The 25,031-nt window shown below is 46.6% G+C and overlaps 1 protein-coding gene across 6 annotated transcripts in view; it reads left to right on the top strand.

Annotated features, from left to right (window-relative positions):
* Positions 1-23,470, top strand: part of Atpalpha (sodium/potassium-transporting ATPase subunit alpha) — a 136,469-nt gene extending 112,999 nt beyond the window's left edge. For 4 of the 6 annotated variants that reach the window (XM_077708041.1, XM_077708044.1, XM_077708042.1 and 1 more), the window contains exons 10-19: positions 1,015-1,207; positions 2,364-2,539; positions 2,979-3,333; positions 4,851-4,952; positions 8,649-8,803; positions 13,194-13,288; positions 14,202-14,376; positions 15,179-15,309; positions 16,189-16,290; positions 18,803-23,470. In XM_077708041.1, the coding sequence (XP_077564167.1) occupies positions 1,015-1,207; positions 2,364-2,539; positions 2,979-3,333; positions 4,851-4,952; positions 8,649-8,803; positions 13,194-13,288; positions 14,202-14,376; positions 15,179-15,309; positions 16,189-16,290; positions 18,803-18,923 (1,605 nt within the window). In that variant the 3' untranslated portion in view covers positions 18,924-23,470. Of the gene's footprint in view, positions 1-1,014; positions 1,208-2,363; positions 2,540-2,978; positions 3,334-4,850; positions 4,953-8,648; positions 8,804-11,206; positions 11,321-13,193; positions 13,289-14,201; positions 14,377-15,178; positions 15,310-16,188; positions 16,291-18,802 lie in introns of those variants that run through there. The other 2 variants (XM_077708045.1, XM_077708046.1) reach the window with 1 other exon arrangement.
* Positions 23,471-25,031: the final 1,561 nt, after the last annotated feature.

The following is a 25,031-nucleotide window of genomic DNA, read 5'->3' as shown; positions in this document are numbered from 1 at the left end:
AAAAAAGACTGCTACATTTGGCAGAACGGGCAGAAACCAAGTCGGCAACAATGGAGCTCTAGATAGGAGGTGATTTTACGACGCTAGTTGGACGCCGGCCCATTTTCATGGCTTTCCTCACTCTTACGTTTTCCTGGCTGTTACGTTTTCTTTTCCCGGCCTGGTGAAAAACGTATTAACGGGGTTCAACTGTAGTGACCCCATATCCCAACCATGAGGCAGAGATAATTAAGGTAGGTATGGGGTGGAGTGCATTCGGCAGGCATTCTCAGGTAATGAATAGCAGCCTACCATTGTCGCTGAAGAAGAAAGTGTATGACAGCTGCATCTTACCGGTACTCACCTATGGGGCAGAAACTTGGAGGCTCACTAAGTGGGTTTAACTGAAATTGAAGGCGACTAGCGAGCAGTGGAACGGAAAGTGATTGGTGTAACATTAAGGGACAAGAAGAGAGCGGAGTGGGTCCGGGAACAAACGCGCATTAAGGTCATATTATTAGAAATTAATAAGAAATGGACGTGGGCAGGGCATGTAATGCGAAGGCAAGACGACCGTTGGTCATTAAGGGCAACAGAGTGGATCCCTAGAGAAGGCAGGCGTAGCAGGGGGCGGCAGAAAGTTAGATTGTCAGATGAGATCAAGAAGTTTGCAGGGATAAATTGGTCGCAGTTAGCGCAGGGCCAGGATAACTGGAGAACCATTGGAGAGGCCCCTGCCCCGCAGTGGGTGTAGACAGGCTGATAATGGTGATGGTGATCATGATGAGTAGATTTAGTCCCACTCCGTTGTACAGTTGTAGGGTTAGCTGCTTAACCCTTCAATGCACAAGGATGGGCTCAGCTCTTGTAGGCAGTGCTTGATCTGTGTGCATTTTGCAAACAAGTCCCCTCTTAAAACCTGCACAAATGTGAGGAAAGAAACTCTGGGTAACTGAAGTTGTTTGTGAGGAGAGGAGTTCATGGTTGGTGGAAGAGCCTTTTGTGTGACGGGGACCGACGGGGCTTCGCATGCAGGTCACCGTCCACGAGACCGAAGACCCCGACGACCCGAGCTACATTCTCCTCATGAAGGGAGCCCCCGAGCGTATCCTCGACCGCTGCTCCACCATCTACATCAACGGCAAGGAGAAGGTGCTCGACGAGGAGATGAAGGAGGCCTTCAACAACGCCTACCTTGAACTGGGAGGCCTCGGAGAACGAGTCATTGGTAAGGGCCGGGGCCGCTGGCTTGCTTTTTCGCCGTTGTGCACGGGGCCGCCTTTGTGTCAGTATGAAATTCGGATGTTTTTAGCTTTGATTCGGTGGTTTTAGCAGTTTGTGTGCAGGAAAGTTGGCAGTGCCATAACCGTCCCATCGCTGTACTGCTGCTTGATTTGTTTCATTGAAGACGGATATCTCGACATGTGCCTTATATGGGCAGAATTATCTGACAAGTTTGTAATACCCTGTGATTACAGCCCATAATTGGATGCTGACGCAAATTCTTGGTTGCTTACTTGTAAGAGTTTTCAGAAGTGCAGAGAAAATTGGAACAGCAACAGGCAGCAATGCGCAATGCTTATCACTGCATGTTTCCACCCTTTGTCTTGCCATCCTCTTTTAGCCCTGACAAGTTTGATTACATAGTTACTGGAACAAAGATGTAATCTGTGCTGCAGTTCATCATTGATGTTGTCGTCAAGACATGCATCAGTGGCTTAATTTAAAAACACTCGCCAAGGGGCCCTGTGGCAACCACTTGCCGACGCTTACTTAGATGTACAAAGCCAACCTAATTAGAAGCCATATCCAAATCCATGATGTATTTATAGAGCTGCTCGCACCACTTTTAATGAACTCTTGTAATGGGGTAGGAACTAGCTAGAGCAAATCAAGGGCTACACTTATGGCTAGTGCTGACTAAACCGATAATGCATTAATTGCGGTGCTGAGCATGAAGTTGTGGGTTTGGTTCTTCCAATAGGGGCACAAATTCTCGTGTCAACCACATTTCGGCCCACAGATCCCCAGGTCGTCAATCCCTCCGTACGTCCACAATGTATTGCCTCAGCTCTGGAACACATTGCAGCTTGAAGATAGACAAACACTACGAAAGAAGCACTTGTCCCTTGCTCTTGCTTACTCTTCATCTATCTTTGCACTGAAATGTGTTCCACAGTTGAGTACCAAGTTGCCTCAACTTGCTTCATAGCATGGCCATATCATTACTTCGTAAGATCACCCATTTTGAGTCAAAACTTGCTTTGCTACATTAGCTTGTGAAAGTGGCGTATTGTAGCCTTGTGTCGTGCCTGACCGGCTGTTTGCGAGTGATGCATGACAAGTGCCTGTCCCTCCCTTCCCTTGCCTGTGTGGCCCACCAGGCTTCTGCGACTACAAGCTGCCGACCGACAAGTACCCCCCGGGCTACCCCTTCGATGCCGACGAACAGAACTTCCCGCTGACCGGACTGCGCTTCCTGGGTCTGGTCTCCATGATCGACCCTCCCCGTGCAGCCGTCCCCGATGCCGTGGCCAAGTGCCGCAGCGCTGGCATCAAGGTACACCGCAAGGGGGAGGATTTGTTGCTACGAGGATTGTGTCCCCCACCGGTGACCTTCATTGGACTGCGGGCAGTTTTCTGCACTCTTGGAAGGCAGACTTAGAAGGCAGACTTAGAAGGCAGAAGGCTTAGAAGGCAGACTTAGAATGCGTCCTTGCCACTTAGTAGTACAGCTCATACTGAACTTTGGTGGAATTATGTATACTGCTCCTGGTAACGGAGGGGTTGAAAAAGTGGTTTCATTCTTAAAGTGGTGTGAGGGTGTGGAAGTCGGTGCTCATTCTAGCAAGCAGCCATTTGACTTGCGGGCTGAATTTCTCCTTTAGGTACAAAATTTAGGCAAATAAGGGCGAATTGTCTCGCCTAAAGGCAGGTTTGTCTTTGGAGCTGCCAGTGACCACGTAGCCATTGTCCTCCTCCTCCTCCCGCCGCCGCAGGTGATCATGGTGACGGGCGACCACCCCATCACTGCCAAGGCCATCGCCAAGGCTGTTGGAATCATTTCCGAGGGCAACGAAACCGTGGAGGACATTGCGCAGCGACTGAACGTCCCCGTGGAGGAGGTGAACCCCCGGGACGCCAAGGCGGCCGTCATCCACGGCTCGGAACTGAGGGACATCAGCCCTGAACAGTTGGACGACATCCTGCGCTACCACACCGAGATCGTGTTCGCCCGCACCTCGCCCCAGCAGAAGCTCATCATCGTCGAGGGCTGCCAGCGCCTGGGCGCCATTGTGGCCGTGACCGGCGACGGCGTCAACGACTCGCCCGCCCTCAAGAAGGCCGACATTGGTGAGCGCTTATCCCGATGATTGCGACAGCCACAGCTCGGGATGAGGATAGTGGCAATGTGGTTTTGGGTGCCACTGCCGCACCGCCAGTGGTTTGCAAGGGCCTTACCGATGCCACTAGATTTCTATCTGCACAAAGATGCGGCTTTGTTTTGATTGGCAGTTAAGCGAAAGAATAACTACGCTAGACTGCCGCAAAAGAATCAACTGTGGCTTGCTGTGTTGGTGACAGCACTGAACAGAATGCGAGATTGTCCTACTGATGAAGCAGCACAGTGGGTCGATATGCCTCGTCAGCGGAACATTTCTTCGAGCAGGCTGGCTGCAAGCAGCAAGTTTGCTGTTCAGCTACTTTAGCCTGTCTACATCAGGAAAAATTGTGGCGGTGGCGTAAGCACACGCGACTGAAAGGCGTATAGTTATCTGCCCGGTAGTGCGTTGGTGTTGTGTGGTGTAGTATTCGTTGAAGGACCACATGCTTCTTGTTGTAACAACAATTGCGATTCTGTAAATTTTTACTAAATGCCCGCAATGCATCCAATTTTGGACGTCCGAGTGGACGTACAGAAGTGCTAAATCCGGACGTCCCAGGGACATACATGGTATGTCCTACGGCTCTAAAATGGACGTACGATGGACGGTTGACGGGCGTCCAGTGGTTGCTTGGGTGTGGTCATGCCTTCGAGCCTCACCTGTTGCTGAGCTTGGGTGGAGCAATGAATGCTCTGCCATAGCAACACTGCACCTGCTCACACGATGCACTAAGAGCTCAGATTTTTTTGTCAAGCATATGCTACAAAGAGATAGGTATGCAAGGTGTCCATGGCTGCTGCACGCAGTCAGTGCCACAGCCATTAGGTTGTAATTAGGTCTTGTAGTTCCAAGTGCTGAAACATGCTTACGCATACTTATATTCATTCAGCCAATTGCGTCCTGTTTAAACGTATACCCATGCCTGCCATTGTTCCATTTTGTTTGCAGTTTGATCAACATTTGTTCTCCTGCTTGTCCTGGAAAGATTAATTTTGACCTTTTTGCGAGTTTTGTGGGAGTGATATATCCTGCGTCTCTAATCGTGTAGCACGGCGGTTTTGTTGCGTCAGAAAGCAGAACGTGCAAAGTACACAATGGTAGCAGCAAAGTTTGTAGTTTCTGCCTTAAAATTTTGAATTCCCACCTTTGGGTAGCCACATCTGTAACGGTAAACTTTGAACTGTCCTCAAATTGCACATAATGGTTTTATCAAAATAGCACTCCTACCATTGGGTTCAGCGTTCCTTCCTAGCAGCTAGGCATATCTTAATGAGTTGTGGCACAATGTATTTCTTTGTACTGTTTCTGTAAAGAATGTGTGATTAACAATAGCGATTTCCAGGCCTGGTTGACCTTCAATAAGTGCAGATCTGGAATCTGTGCAAAAGCAAACACTTGCGTTATTAGTTTTGATGAAAAAAAGCGCACAAAATGGCCTGTAACCCAATGTCCCCCCCGTTTTCTTTCGGTCTGTTCTCTCTCCAGGTGTTGCCATGGGTATATCTGGCAGCGACGTAAGCAAGCAAGCAGCTGACATGATCCTGCTCGACGACAACTTTGCCTCCATCGTCACTGGCGTCGAAGAAGGTTAGTGGCAGTGCTGCATGCAGGGCAGAACTCCTCCCTGCTCATGTTCCAAACCTTGCTTTGTTCCCCGAGTTACTCATTTTGTTCACAAGGACAGTGCATTCATCCGTCCTCTTTGTGTGTGTGTTGCTATATGCCACTTGTTCATGGTGTTCAGAATGTTTAGAAACAAAAAGGCGTCGTCTTGAGTCCAAACTGCTATGAGGCCATACTCCTCCACTGTGTCAGGCTTATTTTGCTCTCATCGTCACCAGAGTGACCAAACCCATAATGCTTTTATCAATTTTTTGGCAATTGAACTCCCATTAAATTGCCGAAACCTTGTGCTTTTTTTTTTCATTCTCTGAAGGTGTCCTTTGACAGTCCCAACCAGGCCATAAAGTCAAACCCCGCCCAACAAGTTTACAATTGAAAACAAAACAAAACAAAATTTAAAAAAGTGAACAAAGCTATTCTAGGGTTAACGAGGTTTGGAACTTGTAATCTTCAGAAAAAGCAGCCTCCGATGGGCTTGAGTGTGGTATATCAGCTAGCTGGAGGCATTCTGCCATGATGGCGAATTCCTGTATACTACTAGTTTAGAATGAAAACATTGTTGCTGGCTCTTGCTACCCAATCCTTCAATGTCTAGGATATCAACAGAAATGGTTGCAACAGTGCAGAGTTATGATAAGCTGGGTGCTTGTAGGTTTATCAGCTGGTTTCGTCGTGTCAACAACCTTTGTCAGTGCGGTACTGAGCTTTTAGAATGTTTTGTTGTGTAGGTATGCCAAACACATTGAATAATCACATGAGCAACCACTAAGGACAGTGTTTCATTGCCACGAAGGTTTTCGCGTCGAAGGGCCTTCATTAGTAAAAGGTTTCAGCTGCAGTTCAATTTGTGAGCTGTAGTTTGTGTTGTGAGTGGTTCGTAATGGACTTCTTAGGAGGCTTAAGTATGAGATAAGGCCTTCAACTTTTCTCCCTGTGACGAAATGAGATAACACGTGATTCGAACTGAGTCAATGAATTCATTTTAGGGATCCCTTGCTCCAGAGGCTTTGCAAAAACTTTCATCCTAGTATGTGCGTCTCTCTGGCTTCTCTGCAAAGCAGTTGCGAGTACGTTGTCATTTCTGTACAGCAAGGAAGCTGTGTGGAGAAGCCAGACATAGGTGAGATAGGCAGAGAGGTACAAGGCTCAAATTGCGTTATCTGTTCTCCCCAGAGCCCATCACCTGAGCTTGAAAGCCACCACTTATGTGAACATGTAAAATGAATATCAGGATACGTTTTCTTCACCTCTTTGTTATGTAACGAGTAGGGTGTTGTTCTGATGTTTGGAGACTAACGTACTTACCCAAGGATAGCCACATTTTATGCAGCAAGTTTCCGTGTGAAAAGGCACATTCGGATACAGTTTGTTTTCCAACTAGAAATTACATTGAAACAGTTCTTTTTCGGATTGTCCCATTGAAATGGTACACCATGTGCAAATTGTGCTAGATGCAGAGGGGCTCTCTCTGTACACCCTGTGCTCATTGAATGTAGATAACTCGAACCAGAAAGACTCGGACACTTCTCGGACCTGTACACAAAACACATACCACAGCACCTAGCGCACTTTCTATAGGACAAAGCAATTGTCAAGGCCAAAAATATGTTAGCTTACCTTGCGGATGTTGATGTATTTTTAAAGGAAATCTCGTACTGTGTGTAACTGCAGCGTGCCCTCAAATGATAAGGGTGATGCTGAAGGCTTACAACTAGGGGTGTGCGAATATCAATTTTTTAATTTCGAAGCGAATTCGAATAATAAAAACAAAGTTCGAATCGAATAGAATATTTTTCGAATACGAATACTTATTGTTTTTTGTAAAATTAATGTTTTCACCATCTAGAGACACAAAAACTGCAACTTTATTGCACAACAAATCACACAAAGTAAAATTAGGAATTACACAATACCATTGCACTCAACAGGTTAAGGTCTGCACTCACTTAAATGTTAACATGGAGAAAGGTTAACTGCTCGACATGTTTGGGGAGCAGTGACAACCTCCTGCTCGTCACCACTTTACCAGATACCGAAAACAGCCGCTCACTTGAGACACTAGTAGCTGGCATGCCCGAGCCCGTGCACATTGCCGCACGCTGATACAGTAAAATCTTGATGATACTAATCTCGCCGGACTGCGAAAAATATTGGTATCATCCGAAATTCGTATGAACCAACACAGACCAAAACATTTAGCGCTGAAAAAAGTTTTCGTTTATTTCTTTTCCTACTTTCGCGTGAAGAAATTCGTGATTTTTTCTGCTTTTTTTAACCCCCGTGTCGCAAAGCAGTCCTTTCTGGAGCACGTAAAGCTTCGCGCTCGTCTCCTCACTCGCTGTGCCCAAGCTCGCTACACGCCGCAACAGCCAAGCGTGAACCGCATGGTGCGTTTTTGCACGCGATTCGCTCGCCTCAGCTCTGCGAGCGCTGTATTTTCACGCCCACATCGACGATTTCGCGCCCGCGGTAGCACCTACCTAGGTCAGAAAATGACGCACGGCGCGCGCGGCAGAATGGAAGAGCCTGACTACTTGCGATGAGATCGAGACAGCCGGCTTGGCTCCGCCGGAGATGGTTAGGCTTAGCACCCCGGCAAATATTTTATTGGCGCTTTCACTAGCGGCGCGGATAATGTTTTATAGTACCGTTTTCGCATGCATTATCAGCTCCTTTACCGCACAAGCAACTTCGTGTCTCCCTTGAGCCGCATTTTAAAGAGCGGTTAGAAGCGGTCGCTCGAGCGCCCGCGCCACTTCGCGGCTGGAGCCGACGCCATGTTGACGCCGCCGGCCGCGCCGCGCGCAGCGTGGGGGTGGTTTCGCGGCGGTGTCAGCGCGTTGGGCGTGCGCAGAGCGTCTTCGCGAGCAGAAAACAACAGCCTGGCCGTTTCTGGAGAAAGAGTGACAAACAGGGGAGCGAGAGCCGTCACTTGCTCGTTCGGCAGTCAGGTGCCTCGCCGGCTCGTTCGTATCTTCCGCCGGGCCGCGCAGGTCCGTTCGTAACAGCCGAAAATTTTCCCGTTGCAACGATGCAATTTCGCCGGGACTTTTCGGAAATTTGTATCATCCCGAAATTCGCACCCCCAGAATCGTATCATCGAGAGTCCACTGTAAATAAACACCAATTCAGACGCGCTCTGATTTTTTTTTTTTTTTTTTTTTTTTAGTTTCGGGTGGTTCGAATATTCGAACAATAAAAGTGTCGTTCGAATCGAATCGAATACCAAAAAATTCGAATCGAATATTCGAAGTTTCGAATATTCGCACACCCCTACTTACAACGTGATTCTCAAAGGCCTCGCCTTTTTGCGCCTTGGCAAAACGGTCTCCCCAAGGCAGCACCCTGTTTTGAAGGCCCCACGTACTCTCACTCCCAGATCTGTTTTATATCCATGTTTCATCGCTAACCATTGGCTCTATACACCAATTTTATACGAGCACCTCTAACCGAAACACCAGCAGTCCTCCTGGCGCTGTTTGGCCCCAGTAGCACTTGCACCATTAAACCACACCATCATCATCATTGACTTTTTGAGCCCTCTTCATGCATCCTTATTACTTTAGGAGGAATAACGGGTCGTCAAGCTGTATGCTCGTTGAGCTTTCTGCGAGTCCCACCACTGTGCCATCAGTGTTTCTCTCTCTGTCTTGCCTGCAGGACGCCTGATCTTTGACAACTTGAAGAAATCCATCGCATACACCCTCACCAGTAATATCCCAGAAATCAGTCCTTTCCTGTTGTTCATCTTGGCTGACGTGCCCCTGCCCTTGGGAACTGTGACCATCCTGTGCATCGACTTGGGAACCGACATGGTCAGTCGAGAACAGCCTCTCTCCCTCTCCCTCTATCTCCCTCTCTCTCTCTCTCCCCCGAGGGGGAAACCCCCAACTCGTGTCGCTTACCCCAGAGTCTCCGTTTTTTTTTTATTACCAGCCATTATACTAAATCGAAACGTTGCCAGTTCAAATGGGAAAGGAATTCCAGTTTATGAAACACCTTTGCCAAACTGCCTGCAGTTGTGTTAGTTATCGCTCCAGTTAGTGAGACAATACTATTGATGTCCTTAAAAAAAAGATAGCTTTGTTTCAGCAAAGGAAATGTCAGAATGCCAAATGTTAAAACATGTTGTTGCAAAAGCAGTGGGTTTTGGATGGTTGAATTGGGGTGAAAATGAATCTTACAAGTTTTGTACAGTTACTCCATGTCGCGTGTGTGCTTTCGCTCTGTGTTGTGTAATATCTGGCTTTGTTGCGCGTCCTTTTTCTTCTCGATGCGGCTTTCTCGCACTTTTACCGTCAAACCCACTTACAGCAATATTGAAGCGTCGGAAAGTTGTTGTTAGAATTGATGATAGCAATTACCGGGCATGGCTGGAATAGGTAATTTTCAAAGTGTTTAGTGGCCTTCATCTAGCAATTAAAATGGAAACGTAACTGTATGGCTGTGCGGAACCAGTGCGCAAGCCTACTCAGCATAGTCGTTCCAGATAAGAGGAAGCTCACATTTGGAACTGCATTGTCTGTCTATTTATTTTTGTTACTCTCAGGTTTTATATTGTTAAAGCAATTTCTGTTTTGTTTCAATCTTGGAGATGAGCGGCAGCCTAGAGGACCTAGTTTATCCAACTATAATGATGCAGTGCCATGGCTTTTACCTTCAAGACGTTGGACAGACGCGCTTATCTCCTTTTATCTTGGGCCAGCTTGGCAGCAGGATGTCGGGGGGGCAGTCGCAAGGTCACTGCATTCATTGCTATCATATCCGTAGAACGCAGCAGTCATTAACTCCTTCTGAGTGCTGGAAACACAGAAGATGGGGGGGGGGCGCAAATGATGGCTGCACCGCTTCTTTCATGTTGAAAACCGTGCAATATGTGCATGAAGTGTCCACGATTTCTCGCCGGTCTCCAAAGAGACACCTTAAACGCCCGCTTGTTATGACCGATGAGGGGAAATGGCCATTGTTTTTTAGCGGTTTGTTTCACCACATAACTGATGCCGAAGTTGTTGCCGCAACTGTTTATTGTTCATAATGTAACAATAGAGCTGAACTTAACACGACAACGACAGGACCAAGAAAAAAGGACACACGAAACGTTTAGTGCGTTAGTGCTCTGTCAGTCTCGTTGCTGGGAAAGAGAGATTGAGTATCTAAAGAAAAAGAATGGTTGTATGAGGTGATATGATTCGAAACATGCACTGAGTGGTGATATGATCTTGCTTGTTAACAGCGCAAATAAAACAGGACACAAAAGGAAGAAGGAACGGACACAGCGCTGTGTCCGTTCCTTCTTCCTTTTGTGTCCTGTTTTATTTGCGCTGTTAACAAGCAAGACTATGTACCAACTCGCCCAGTCGTCAGTTTTGGTGATATGAGGTGGCAGAAGTATTTATATGTTGTCTTGTTTATTAAAACTTTTCACAGTTGTTAGTAGCGCATCTACCGTTTCGTGTGTCCTTTTTTTCTTGATCCTGTCGTCGTCGTGTTAAGTTCAGCACTATTGTTACATTATGTATAGGTACCAACTAGCCCAACACCAATCTTTATTGATGTCTATTGTTCTGCCCGATGCATTGTCAGTGGGTTAAAGTGGGTATGCCTTCAGTGCTTTTTCCGTGAACTGTTGTCTTTGGTGTAGGATGCCTTCTTTCGCTCACTTGCTTGTGTGCTTGAGCTTGTGTGCTGCGTTGCAAACTTAACAAACTTTCTGAGGAGGCGCTTCAGCTAGGACGTAATGCACGATTTCGAGCTCGCAACATTGCACGCGGATGATGTCGTGGCGCTTAAAAGTGGCCACATTTTCAAAACGTGGAAGATAAAAATTCGTTTAAAGAGAGCTGTAACAATTATCAGTAGATAATCTGAGTAATTTTACGCTGCATTGCGATAGCTTTTTTTTTACCGGCCTGCCACACTCGGGCAGCGTCTTTAGGCATCCCGGTGAGTTTAAAGAATGCGCAGGATTTGTCAATGTCTACACTAATCCATCTTTCGCATGTCGTGCCTCACGGTCGAGGTGTATTGCCTGGATGCGTTTGTTAGTGCACCGCAAATTTGAAATGAGTTTTTAACGTATGTTGTCCCTCGGCTGAAGCGTCTTCTCGATTTCGCTTGGCATGCCCGTCCAGGTCTGCTTGACCTATGTGTCGGTTGGGTGATTGCATTCGAGGGGGAGAGAGAAACGGCCCTTGTGTTCCTCCCGTCCTGTCTTGTAGGTTCCCGCAATTTCGCTGGCGTACGAGCGCTCCGAGTCGGACATTATGAAACGAAGACCGCGTGATCCCGCCCACGATAAACTAGTGAATGAGAGGTAACAGCCTCTGGGTGTTGTTTTTCTTACGTCCCCTCGATTGCTCGAATGCAGACACGAACTCCTTTTTTTTGTTGTCATCCTCTCGCACGGTTCTAAACCTCCTTTTTCTCAAGTTCTCCCTCCTGATTTGGTTGAATCCTTGGTTCACCCACTCTGTTGATTCTTCTCTCCTTGGTTCCTTCTTTCGGACAGAACCACAGGCAGCGAATGCGAACTCCCTTCTGTTACAAGAAGCCACCGTAAAATCCAGAAATGAGTGTCCCGGTAGTATTGGAGGTTTCATGGGAAGTAAATGTCACATAAACATTGAAGCACACTTAAGATAGAAACTGTTTCTGAGCAAAGAACCTAATACACGTAAGACGTAGCGATAACGCTTTTGGTAATGGTGTTCTGGAGCTTTCAGAGAGTGCCCTGTGAGCCGAGGCAAGCATTGCACGGAAATAGCGCAGCCTCGGTGCATTCCGTCACTGAAGGCGGCCTTAAAGTGCTGGTTGTAGCCATGCCTTGTGGTTCTCTCCTGCCTCCCCGTTCAAATATGTTTGGTTGGACATTTTGCGAGCCTTTTGTGGAAAGGGCTGGAGCTGTGGTGCATTGACATCTGGCAGAAGGTAAGGCTTGGGGACGATGCATCGTCAAGTCCTTTTCACCTTTCTTCTTGGTCACTTGTGACACCACGCCTGCCTGTGCAGTTTATACACAGTCATCTCTCTCTCTCGTTTAGCTTTTCTGGCCATTCGTGTCGGCCTTGGTTTGCTGGTCGGTGCGGCGGTCCTCTCTGACGCGTGTATACATTTTTTTTCTGGCTGAGAAACACGGAAGCTGCGTATTTTGGTTGGAACCAGGTGCCAGAAATGGCATTGCGTACTTTCGTTTCGTGTGGTTGTCAGTCGCACGAAAGAAGCGCGGTCCCGAGTCATTACTGCTAGAGATGCGCGGTTAAGCTCTTCGTATGTGCTGAGCACGAGGACGCGGGTTCGATTCCCGGCCGCGGCGGCCACTTTTCTGATGGAGGTGAAAAGCAAAGACGCCCGTGTGTTTGAGATTTCGGCACACATTGAAGATCCCCAGGTGGTCAAAAATAATCCAGAGCCCTCCACTGCAGCGCGCCTCATCGCCTGCGCTGGGTCGGCGCGTTAAACCCTACATTCAGTCAATCAATCAAAGCTCTTCATATGCAGTGACCAAAGGGGCTCGAGCAGAGTAGTAGTCGTCCGTGTTGGACTAACGTGTGGGGCAAGAAAATTTGGGGGAAAAGAGTTGGTTTGGGTGTCACAGGACAGGACCAGTTATAAGACTGGGGTCATGCTGGTGATTCTTTGCCATTAAGCGTACAGCCCAGTCACATGCTTGAGTTGTACTGAGTCAATCATATCTGTCAGATGCTTCAATGCTGCAGTGGCAGAGCTAACTAATGGATCAGGATAGTTAGTTGCACGAATAACTTTTAGGATATCCCATGTTGTGTCACCCGATTCCTCTAAAGGTAAGTGCGATAAATTTCATTAATCTGAATTATGGCAAGTCGTGTTATGCTTACACGAGTTGCTACAGGCGAGGTCCTTCAGGTTCTTGGCATTCTGTCACTCTCAGCGGCGCATGTCTGTTCTGTTCTCAACAGCTAACCCGCTTTAACCCGACTAGTTCGCGTTCAAAGCATCCCCGTACTTTGCTTTGTTGCTGCTTGCTGCATGGTTGCTTGCATTTTCGTCTCGGGGTTCACTTTTGGCCGAATGGCAGCACATTCGGTTTGCGTCTTATTTGTGTTGGAGTTATCTTCACTGCGTTTCGTAGCTTCTCACAGCAGAATTCCTCCTTGTTTTTGGAACACAGGCCCTGCCACTTTTTGTTTCTTTCTTTTTTTGCATTCCCCCCCACACCGGCTCTAGGTCCCTGCCATTTCACTTGCGTATGAGATGGCAGAGAGCGACATTATGAAGCGCCAGCCCCGTGACCCACTGAAGGACAAACTAGTGAACGAAAGGTAGGGTTCTGCTTTCCACTGAATCTCTCCTCTTATAGCGTACAATCTAAATCGGACGTTTCGTAGAAAGAAACGTTGCTCAAATGCACCCGCACTCGTTGGAAGTCAAGTAAGTGAGCTAGCTTGCCTAAACCCTCTCTCATTCCCTTCTTTTTAGTATGTGACCTTTGTAAAACCGTTTCTAGCCCGTCTGCAACATGCTGTTGCAAAACCTGACCTGAAACCTAATGTATTGCTAAAATTTAAGATGATTGACTGCCAGCATCATCCCCTATCAATAATAGTTGAACTATACTTTCAAAGTGTTTTGAAAGCATTATTAACTGGTTACTTTGGTTGCTCAGCGATGAGTGTTATCTAGCGGCACATAAATCACGTCATTCGAGTAAATTTGAACCGTAGGGATTGTGCGTGATACCTTTTCTGGCAGTTAAATGTTCTTTTATATTTTGTCAGTGCCTCTGGTCTTTAGCTGAATTATGGGACCAAAATTATGGGTGTGGCCAAAATTGTGACCGCAATTCGATGATAGCCATGTTATATTCACAGTTCGGACTGAAATTACAGCTTCTCAGCGAGTGTCCTTGTATAAATAATTTCAATCTCAAATCTAGCGTCTCGATAAGCAGTACTTTATTTAAAGGCATCATTGCAGGATCTGTCTTACAGCGAGTGGCACAGCACAGGAGTAGTCGTATTTATCCTAACTGCTCGTATTAAATTCAGTTCGCAAAGTGATTGCCATCCATGCACTGTCCCACTTAATTTGATCGATGCATGAAATACTAGCACAATGCGTAGCGTGTACTTCTTGATTCGGGCACTGCAGCTGCCTTCTTGCAGTGTCGTGGAGGACGAAGCTTAACCGGTCTTGTTTCTTTTGTCCCCTCCTCGCCCTGCTGCGCCTGTGCAGGTTGATCTCGATCTCGTACGGTCAGATCGGCATGATGCAGGCGGCGGCCGGCTTTTTCGTCTACTTTGTCATCATGGGTGAGAACGGCTTCTGGCCCAGTCGGCTTCTCGGACTGCGAAAGCACTGGGACTCCAAGGCAGTGAACGACCTTATGGATTCCTACGGCCAAGAGTGGGTCAGTAGCGGTTGGGGCGGCACACTGCGACAAAACCACCGTGCTTGCTCTCTTCTTCTTTTTTTTTTTTTTTTTTTTTTTCGAACCGATCAAGATTCTAATCGACGTGGAGTAAGTTTCAATGAAGGGAAAAAATTTCATATCCATCCGAAATGCAGCTGCTTGACTCTCCTGAAGGGAAGCTATGCAGCTTTCTTGGGAACCTCGCAATTGAAGGACAATTTGAACCTGGGATCACAGCCCACTTACGGCAGCCACTCTACCAACTGAGCTAACCAGGAGGCAAGCTGTTTACGTAGCCGTGCAGCTACATTTCACGTGGATGACAAATTTTCTCTGCCCAGCGAGATTTTACTGGTTTTACTGGCTTTACTGGTGTTACTGGGAGCTGTTTAGTTTTTGAAAGTTGGACTTTTTTAGCAAGCTACACCTGTGACCCCGCTTAAAGTTGGGTTCTGTTTTTCCACGATTGAAGCATTTTTTAATGGAAAGGGTACAGTAAGTATACATCAGCGACAGGGCTGCGTAGAAATGCGAGAATTGTGCTGTTACGTCAGAAGCTGTTAAGTTCAGAGGGCTTGGTGTATGGAACAAGTTTTCCTTCTGCTCTAGGTTGTCAGGGCTTCTACATTAGATCCTTTAAAGGTGCCCTTGTCCTGTCTCGGAGCCCTGTCAACAGTATTTTTGTAATTGCGTTCTAAAACCATGCCGCATTTGCCCCTTGCAAGTGAAGACCTTGCTTCCTCAATGTATTAGTGTGCGTAGACGCCTGACCTTGTCCCTCGTGCCGCCTCTCGTGCAGACATACAAGAACCGCAAGACACTGGAATATACTTGCCACACGGCGTTCTTCGTCTCCATTGTGATTGTGCAATGGGCCGACTTGATCATCTGCAAAACCAGGAGGAACTCCCTGGTGCACCAAGGAATGAGGTGAATACTGGCTGTTTTTCACTTCTTCCTCTCCTTGGAAATTCACTTGGAACGTGGCTGTGGCGACTTGTTGAACGCTTAAATCTGCGCCACACGTGTCACTTGCCATGATGTACACTTGCTGTTTACTGAAATGATGCCTTACGGGTTGTTTGGGGGGTAAAAATTGGAATAACCGGGCTGGCCAGAAGAGCAAACAAAAAAATAATGCAGTAATACGAAAGCCAATTTTGTATTAGCAAGTATGATGAATTATGTGCCAGGGCATGGTTTAATAGAGGCACAGTTGGCCTCGCTGGTTGGAAATGCAGAGACAAGTTTTTTAACGGAGCACAATTGTTGCAACTCGCACGTCGGTTTTGAGTGTAGGTGAGAAGGAAAAAAAAAAAATGCCAGTGTGTAAGAAACGAACGGTGTTTATGCACCCCAGGGGGTCTAAACTAAACTTCCGTTGCAGCTAGCCTTGTACCTTTGGCACGTAAAATGTCTGGTGTAAGGTTGGGTCTGGAATACTGCGTAACGGCTGTTACCCCGGATGAAAATATTTTTTCAAGCTGGATTATTGAACCAGAAAATATTTCTAGCTGGAAATCGGCAGAATTCACAGCTAGAAATTCAGTTTCTAACTCATTTCTAGCTGGATTGAGATTTTTTTCCATCTGGAAGGAAAAAACCGTGCAAACTGGAAATAATGGTCTCTAGCTAGACTAAGAATTTTTCTAGTTAGAAGCTGTCAATTCTAGCTAGAATCTGTAAATCCTGTCAGAAAGGAGGCTGGAAATTATGATTTCTTGCTATAAATGCTCTTCCCATTTTCACGGGGGACTGCAGCAGGCTCTGACACCGTTTTCTCCTTGTCTCCTCTCCTCCCCTGCCTAGGAACCACGTCCTGAACTTTGGATTACTTTTTGAGACTGCCTTAGCTGCATTCCTCTCATACTGCCCAGGCATGGACAAAGGCCTCAGGATGTATCCTCTCAAGTGAGTTCTCCTCCTCCGATCGGATTAGACTTAATGCGGGACTACTCCCATAAGTGCCACTTGTCACAGGCTTGTCAGCTTGTGAACAGTGTTCAAATGATGAAGCACAACCTCTGTGCGCTGTGAATGCAATAGTTTTGAACCTCTGGGCATCCGGTATGGGCCGTAGACGTCACATGTGGGACGTCCAGTTGCAGTGCTTCAGTTCATCCCTGCATGCATCCTAACTTGCCTCTTTTGTAATCTCTGTTTTTTGTTAACAGTTGGGCTCAGATACGTCGTAAACCTCCATGCAGTTTCTGTTTTGTAAGCGCAAAAAATGGTTAAAAGATTGCAATCTGAGGGGTGACCACTTGTGAGGTACATGAAAATGGGCTGGGATAGTGTTTTTCACAACATTTAGGGAGGTAAGCAGTCAAATCAGCTTTGGAAGCGGGGACTGTACCCGTGTAAGTATACTTGCTTTACCTTAAAAAGTACCGGTTCTGGTTTTCCACATGCTTGGCTAAAAAGCATCGTCTTCAGTGGTATGGTGATGTATGCGTGAAGGGATAGCATTTTAGAGCAAATTTTTATTGCGTATCGTGAAATGTTTTCATGTTGAAGTCGTGATCTGGGGCTTAAAAGAACTTTCGAACAGAAAAGTGGAGTTTGAGTTCTGCCATAACTTTTCCGCCAGATTTTGAGATGTCGATAGTATAGCACCTGTTTGGCTTGCCTATGAAAGGGTATCCTATGGTTATCATGAATGGCATCCATATCCAGGATTGCTGGAAGCGTTAATTCAGTGTTGCAATGCTTGTGAGATCAGTTGCAAGCAGCTGTGAGCATCGATCAGCTAGCTACGACATCGGCTAGCTCGGACAACACAATTGCATCCTCAGGATGTTTTAAGCATGTCCTACTTGAGGACATTAGGGCATCCTGAGGACATCAATTTAAGTATCCTCGAAAGATACTCAAGTGATCCTATTGTCCGGCCTCAAGATGTCCTCAGAACACCCTAAAGTGGCCACGCAAGGATTGCCGCCGTGCATTTTAAGGGCCACTTTTTCCGGGTTCAGTTCTCATTGTTTCTTTGTTTTATTACATGTAGGCCTTACTAACATTATTGTATACACAAATTATTCTACACACCGCTCGTGTATGTCATGATGTCGACAACAAACATGCTCTGAACTCGCACAACTAAACCACGGCAAGTACAGTAAAACATTTTATTAACGTTACAAATACTTCGCACACAAAAAAAAGGGGTGTAGCTTGACACCTATTCGCAAGAAAAACAGTATATGGCACTAACACAAGTCCGACCTGCGTGGTTTTGTTTTACTAAGGCACAAAGAAAAATGTTGGGAACGGCGAACTTTGAAATATGCCGATTACGAACTGCCTCAGGTGACTAACAGATGGTCGTTAGATGCTTGAACACATGACTGGCCTGTCGTTTTGCTTGGAATGCGCACACGTGGGGAGTTCACACTTGTGCTTAGTTAGGGCGTGGTGAGGAAAACCACATCGACCTCTTCATTATTATCGAGGCCACCTGGTTGTACATCTTCCTCAGTCAGGCGCCAAATAGGCATCACAAGATAACGCGACATACACACTCCTATTGAAAGAGCTCTAGTGGACGCAAGTTACTGGCTTCATACATGCGTCATCCTGGGATATTACCTCCCATGGCACACAACACGTTTTTTGCGCTCGCGTACGTGGCCATTTTAAAAGTGAAGCAGTTGGCTTGGTGTGTCTTGGCTTGACTACAATAATACCTTGAGTAGCCCAACTTCACAGTACGATGTACTTTACAGTACGATGTACTTTACAATACGATGTACTGAAAAAAAAAAAAGTTTTTCGCAGCTCTCACCGTGACCCCATTTCTCAGCCTTGCGATTCCGAGAAAAGGATTTGGTTCGGCAATTGAAATTTTTAAGTTTACTGTGGAGTATCAGATGCAGTGCCTTCTCCAGATTAGGTTCCTGGGCTGAAAAAAGAAATAAATGCTATACTTACAGGTGCAAATTGTAAAATGCTCTGACTTTAGAAGAAAGAGTGCAAAAATTAGAATTTTCCTCCCTGAGTGCACGGGAGGACGCCTGTGAAGCAACTTTACGGCTGATATTTTGAGGAGGTGCTGAATACATCTTTAAAGGAACATTTTGAGTATTTGGTGGGAAATATACTGAGGACATCCTGAGGACGTCGAAGGAAATGTGAGGACGTTTGTACCATTTGAGGATGTCCTGAGTACGTTTGTTGTCTGGGTGAGGACGTTTGTGTCATTTGAGGACGTGAGGACATCCTGAGTATGTTGTGTGTTGTTTTGGCACGGAAGTTGAAGTTCGTAGCCCAAAGCCGAAATGACAGTTGAGCAGCTTCTAGTGGGCAGTGGGTGCAGTAGTTGAGGTGGCTTATCCCTTAAATAGGGATACATTTATTACCTATTTATTAACTCGTTGTACTAAGGATGTCTCTTTTTTTCTCCTTCCCTCTCTCCCCACTACAGGATCAACTGGTGGTTACCGGCACTGCCATTTTCCCTCCTGATCTTCGTGTACGACGAGATTCGTCGCTTCATTCTACGTCGCAATCCAGGAGGATGGGTTGAAATGGAGACCTACTACTGAACATTGCCCACGCGTAGTTCTGTTATCTATCTCTCTCTCTCTTCGAACAGACTTCCTTCGTTGTACACGTCTTCGTTTTTTTTTCTCTCGACTTCTTCTTTGACAGACCTTCGTTTACCATCGCATTTTTTTTTTCTACCTTATTTTAAATTGAAAGCCGTGTTGGGAGGGAACCCTCCACCTCCTTCCCGAGAAATGCTGAGGGAAAAAAAAAAATGTACCAGGCCACGGCACACACACTTTTCGCGTTCGTAGCCTTAGTGTTGTTGTCGCTAGAAAGAGAGGGGGTGGGGGAGAGGGGGAAGTAATCGCTGCACCTTTGTAGTTTGTGAGCCGCTTTAGGGGGAAGGCGGAGGGAAAGAGAGAGAGAAGGCATTTGAACCAAGGAAGGATGGGAGGAAAAGAGGGGGAAAAAAAGACTGCGCCGAGTGCCCTGTGTTCGACGGCTGAGGAGGAAGACGTGACGGAAACTACGGAGGGAGCCCACTGCGACTCGGGCTCCATTTTTCTCTCGTTTTTTTTCGACGGCATGAGCCGCACATCGAAGGCCAGTGTGCAAGGAAGAGGAGACCTCTCGAGTGTTGCGTCAGGAATTGCTGCCATGGCGTCTACCCCGCTGCCTACCGGGCTATCCCCCCCCTCCAGGCCCATCGACCGAGTGGGGGAGTGCCGAGCGCCATGCGGGTTGTTTTTCGAACTCCCTTTGTCCTCCTTTTCTGCCACAAGAAACTCTCTTCGCAGTAGCCTGTCCCCGGTAACCTTCCCATTTGTTTTCTCTCCCCTTTGGCTGGAAAACTTCACTGTGCCTCCCTCAGCGAGTGCTCTGCTTTATGTTCTCCTTCTGGTGTAGATATCTGGAGTATTCTAAAATTCTTTTTGTCACCCGTTGACTATTATTAACCAGCATTTCTCGCTCCTGAATTTTTTTTTTTTTTTCTCTTTTTGCTTGCTTTCTTTGCCAGTGGCTGTACACCGTACCACCACTCTATTACCTCCGGCTGCCACTTCATCCCATTATCAGTGTACACTTTTTTTTTTTGTTGTTGTTGTGCGTCGTGTATCATACAGATTTTTTTGCCTGCTTTTGTCTCGTTTCTCGTTGGGTATTTGCTTGAAGGGGGCAGTTCTATGTTAAAAAGGTAACCTGGAATGGAATCGCGATGTGGAGAGGGAAAAAGCTTTGCGATTTCTTTCGGAGCGTTGCTGTTGAACGGAAGGAAAAGACAAGGTTGGGGGATTGGGTGGCGTTTCCTGTTCCACCTAGTGTTTTTTGTGTGCGGTGTTAGTTAGTTAAAAGGCAGCAGCAGGGAAAGAACTTAATAATATAAACACTAGCGAGCAAGTTCACAACATGCAAGTCTGAGTGAACATTCCACAGTTGCGTCCCAGTCCTTTTTTTTTTTTTTTTTTTTTTGCCCACCCTCATCACCATGTCCCGGTCTTAAACAAAAAGACACCCGATACCACCCACTGCCTATCTTCTTTCTCCCTTACAACCACTTCCTTTCGTCACACGGAGAAGTGGGTCAGCGGGAGTGGCCTCTGCATGCAACATGCACACACAGGCAACCAACTGAGGTGTGTTAGTTCTCAGACGTAGTGAGCTCTTTCTTCTTTTTCTTTTTAGCGTTTGTGATCCTTGGATTGCTTCCGTTCTATTACCACCCACTCGAAGCATCGTCTGTGTTGGTTTCCTTAGCCTTGAACTACGAGAAACGGTGGACCTCTTTCTCGCAAAGTGAAAGTAGTTTCCGACTCGCAAAGAGAGAAGAGGGGGGAGAGTGTCAGAGACAGCACATTCCTCTTTGCGAGTGTCGTAGGGGAGAGGGAAGAGGTGAGAGAGAGAGGTGCCAGATCGGAGACGGGCGACGTCGTTCATACCCGGTGCAGCTAGGTAAAGAAGAAAAAAAAAAAAGAGAGAATCCTTTGACATTTTGGTAGCGTGTATTGTAGAGAATTCATACAACTCTAGGTATAAATGGTGAGACAGGTAGAAACACAAGCAGCCGCGGCATGTTGAGGTTATATTGTTGCCACTACTAACACCTTCTCGTCTTCTGTTGCTTTCCCCGCTGGTTTCTGTCTCTTCCCTCTCCGAGTGGGCGGGATTGGTGTGTTCGCTAGATTGTACCATGCCAAGAAGACGTCTCTATCGCTTCTTCTGTTTTCCCGACAGAGTCTTGACATGTGTTGCGCCTTGGTTTTGTTTGTTGTATACACACTATTGCATTTCATAGGCATATGCTGTCTCTCTTATCTGTTGTGCTTTGTTTCGATTTCGTTGCTCCGACGCTGGGGGAAAACGGTTGCTTGCACTACTAGTGAAACAAGGGCACGTGTTTCTTGGGGGTTGAGACTGGAAAAACACTCGAGTGCGGAGCGGGAGCGTGGGCTTCAGACTGCCGCTGGCACGTCCCCAAAACCTCGCCCCCTCCACACTTCTCGGTAGCGTCTTGGTTTCACGTAGTAGTGAGAGAGCAGAGCTTTTTTTTCGGCTTGTGGCTGAAACGCAAAAAAAAAAGGGTGGGTGCAATGTTTTCAACTTGTCTTGCGGGTCTGTGAAAGAAAAAAAAAAAACAAGGGAAGCAGCAAAAGTCTATAGGTCACTGCAGGTAATGCGTGGTGTTTATTTTCTGTTGTCTCGTTCTGCTGAGTATCTCGATGTTTTGCGGTAATCTTTTATTTTTTACCTCACTTTTAGTGTCGTGCTACGTCGTTTCAGAGCAATGTGTCCGTGTGAATTTTCTTTTTTAGTGCTGGTTTGGTTTTCTGAATAACGGCTGCTGCTAACCTTGCCTGGCATGCACACACAAAAAAAGAAAACTCTCTTGGGAGTCAAAAATGTGGCAGTGTGGCCGTCGTGTCAACAACTGCGTTTGGCCGTGGTCGGCCAGTGCGTGCCGCAAGGTTCCCTAAAACACGGTGCAGCAAAAAAAGTTCGGTTGGTTACAAATTGAGCACTTCTGTTCAATCGCTGGTGCATTGTCTCCTTCTCTTGCCCTTCATTCGCAGGAAGCATTTCTCTATGTTCGAATACGTCTGTTCATGCTGCGTATTACCATTTCACGAAGAACTTGTATAGACTTCAGAAATATTGCTCTATAGAAAGTTGTAAAGAAGAAACACATGCTATATATTATACATAACATATAAATACGTACCAATTACATTTTTAATTGTGACTGTCATGTAGCTTGCCACCATAAACGCCTGGTTTCTTTTTTTCCTTTTCACTTTTCTCGTTTTGCATTTGGTGGGGGCGAAGGAAAAAAAAAACTGCAGGTGCCGATAGAGAACTTTCTTTCTTTACTTTGCGTGTGCAATGGAACGATGATGGTACAAAGAAAAATAATTGTGCAAGGACGGGATATTTTTACGGACCTTATATCTAGCACGCATTTTTATTGTATGGAAAAAAGTGGAGTAGCTGGTTTGAGGAATAAACGAAATGAAATGTTTTTTTGTTTATTTTTGTTTTGTTCGGCTCCCCCTGGCTATGCGCGGGGGGAAGGAGGAAATGTACGAGGGGACGAAAAGGTGGCCACGGATGGAACTTGGCGGCCGCTCCTTCCTTGGCACGCTTTCGAAGTCGTTGCGTGTGGTGCTACGACTCGACCCATGTTGGGGGCTGGTAAAGGGAAGGGAAAACTGCAGCTAGCTTTGGAAAGCGTGGAACATGTTCGGTGCGGACGAAAATAAACTCTACATGGAGACGTTTCATGCCCACAGTGTAATAAGCAAATCTCTTGAAAAATTCTTGTCTCCTGTACTGCTTAGGCTAATGGAAACGCAACACCGTTACATTGGGGGATGAAGTCTTAGCAGTTCATGCACTCCGAATTTGTGCAAGTTGCAGTTCTTTGTGTTATCAACATGTTCAAAAGATTGGCACTGGGGGGGTTCTGGACGTGCTATCAAAATCGGTTAACTTGGGCTAAATGACTTAAGAACTAAGATACGTTGCCGATATCTGAATCCGCCACTTCCTATGTCTGTGCAGCTTTCTGCTTGAGAGCCACCTGAGCACACTAAACACGTGTTCGTAGAAAGTTCAATGTTGCGGTACCATTAGCCTACTCGGGAGTCTTGCCACCATGTGGCGTCCCTCAAGGCTGCAGTCTGGCGCCTCTGTACTTCACTATTGGCATCGAACAACATCAGCACTGCGCTGCCACGTCTTGCACCAAAATGATCCACGTGGCCCAAAGAAACACTCTGTCTTTGAAAGAGATGAACGGCTTAAGTTATCGGTGGGGCAATACTGTGGACTGAAGGAACAATTTACGCTCACAATTAACAAGTCCCCTCCTCGTCGGCTTATTACTGAATGTGCTTGTGGAAGAATACTGTCTGCGTGCGCAAGTGTTTCCGAAACTTTGCAACCATAGGACAATAAAAAAAAAAAGCTATTCAGGTGAACGAAGCTGTTTACTGTTGCACTATAGCTACAATAAAGAATTTTGTTTAATGGACAGAATGTGTTCATAGTTATGTTTACAGATATGTTTAATAAAAATTCCTTGACAAAAAAGAGGAACCCAGCTTTCCAGTTTGTTCAGTGTCGGAGTGCTTTTGAAAAAGTTCAAACTGGCAATGGAAGAAGTTAACGTGGCTGCCGGTGGAGTGGCGCCCTTTTCCGTCCTGGAGTGTGAATGATGTGCCCTGGCACAGAGGCATTGTGTGCAAATAAAGTTTACGTCTAACTGGAGGAATGTATGTATGGCACAAGACTTCGAAGTGTGGGGCCCTTCACACCCCCTGGAGAGCTTGTCAGAACCTCGCTATACAGCAGTTGGGACCCATCAAAAGCTTCCTTGTCTGACGATTCACTTGGTCTGATTGTGCACTAGGCTACAACTTAATGTCCCCTTAATTGATCCCGTTCTGCCGCCTTAATATGTTGTGAAGCCTCAATGAAACGAAGTCCTTTGAGCAAGAAACTCAGTTCGCCCAGAGTGACGCTTTACAAAATCTGAAGAATTTGCTCCCTGCAGTGAAGTGTGAACTCCATGAAACACTTCAAATAAAGTGATCATGGAGATTTACTGTACGCACATTCCACTGGTTTAAGTAAAACTGAACATAGCAAAAATGTCTCCAAAGCTGTCGGTGAAATACAAGACTGTAGAACTTGCGTAGTCTCCCTAGAACACAAAAAAGCCCAACTATCGGGTTTGCATACGCACTATACAAGTATTGTGTATGGGTCCACCTCAAAAGCTGCTTTGAATATGTTGTACCCCGTGCTTCACGTAGGACTCTGCCTTTTGCCTGGTGCTTTCTGGGTATGCTCCACCGAAAGCTTGCACGTCGAGGTGCATGCATACATGTATTCGGACGGCTCCAACATATGCTGTAAAATCGATTTTGCAAGTCGCCTGTTTAGTGCTATCATTCACACATCGTCTGTGAACCGGCGTTTAATCTGCCCGTCAGTTTCTGCCCCCTTTGTCAGCTCGCATGAGAGAACAAATCTGAGGCCTCATTTCTATGAGGCATGCATAATTGCTCCCTCACTGCTTGCTGGGCTTCACGGCCCATGAGACCTTTTTGGAAACCGGATGAATGTCGAGAGTACTGATTTCACATTTTTGACAACACAATTAACCACACACTACATTCAAAGACAAGTCGTGCACAAAGTGAGCACTGAAGTTTTGGTCAGCCTGTCTGTGTCCCCTGAATCAATCGGTGAGCGATATGGCTGGTAGGTGTGCTCGCCATTGGGTCCCTGACGCTGTAACTTAGCAGCGGCGCACTGCAGTTGCTCGTTGGTGGTTGGCAGTCGGCAAGCCACCTGTTGGTTGCAGGCGCGTCGCACGACCGGCAGCAGGCTGTTACCCACAGGTATAGTGCCTAGAATATACTGGCACTATACCACAGGTTCCCAGTGCCCACCCGTGGTTCATGGGTCGGTCACGTAGCCGATTGAAGGGAACGGGGAGAAGGAAGATGACCGTAAAAAAGCTGCATTTGAAAAGGAGCGCCGCGCTAGGTAAACGGTGAGGGGCAGGAGCGCGTGTAGGAAAGAATGAAATTGGGTTAGGGCGAACACCACCCAGAAAGTGGGGGAGGAAGCTGGGGAGATTGGATGGAAGGTGAGGCAGG

The sequence above is a fragment of the Haemaphysalis longicornis genome, unplaced genomic scaffold (assembly GCF_048455015.1).
Source record: "Haemaphysalis longicornis isolate Haplotype H1 unplaced genomic scaffold, Haemaphysalis longicornis Haplotype H1 scaffold_4, whole genome shotgun sequence".
In the NCBI taxonomy this organism is placed as follows: Eukaryota; Metazoa; Arthropoda; class Arachnida; order Ixodida; family Ixodidae; genus Haemaphysalis; species Haemaphysalis longicornis.
This window is presented reverse-complemented; position numbering and strand designations above follow the sequence as displayed.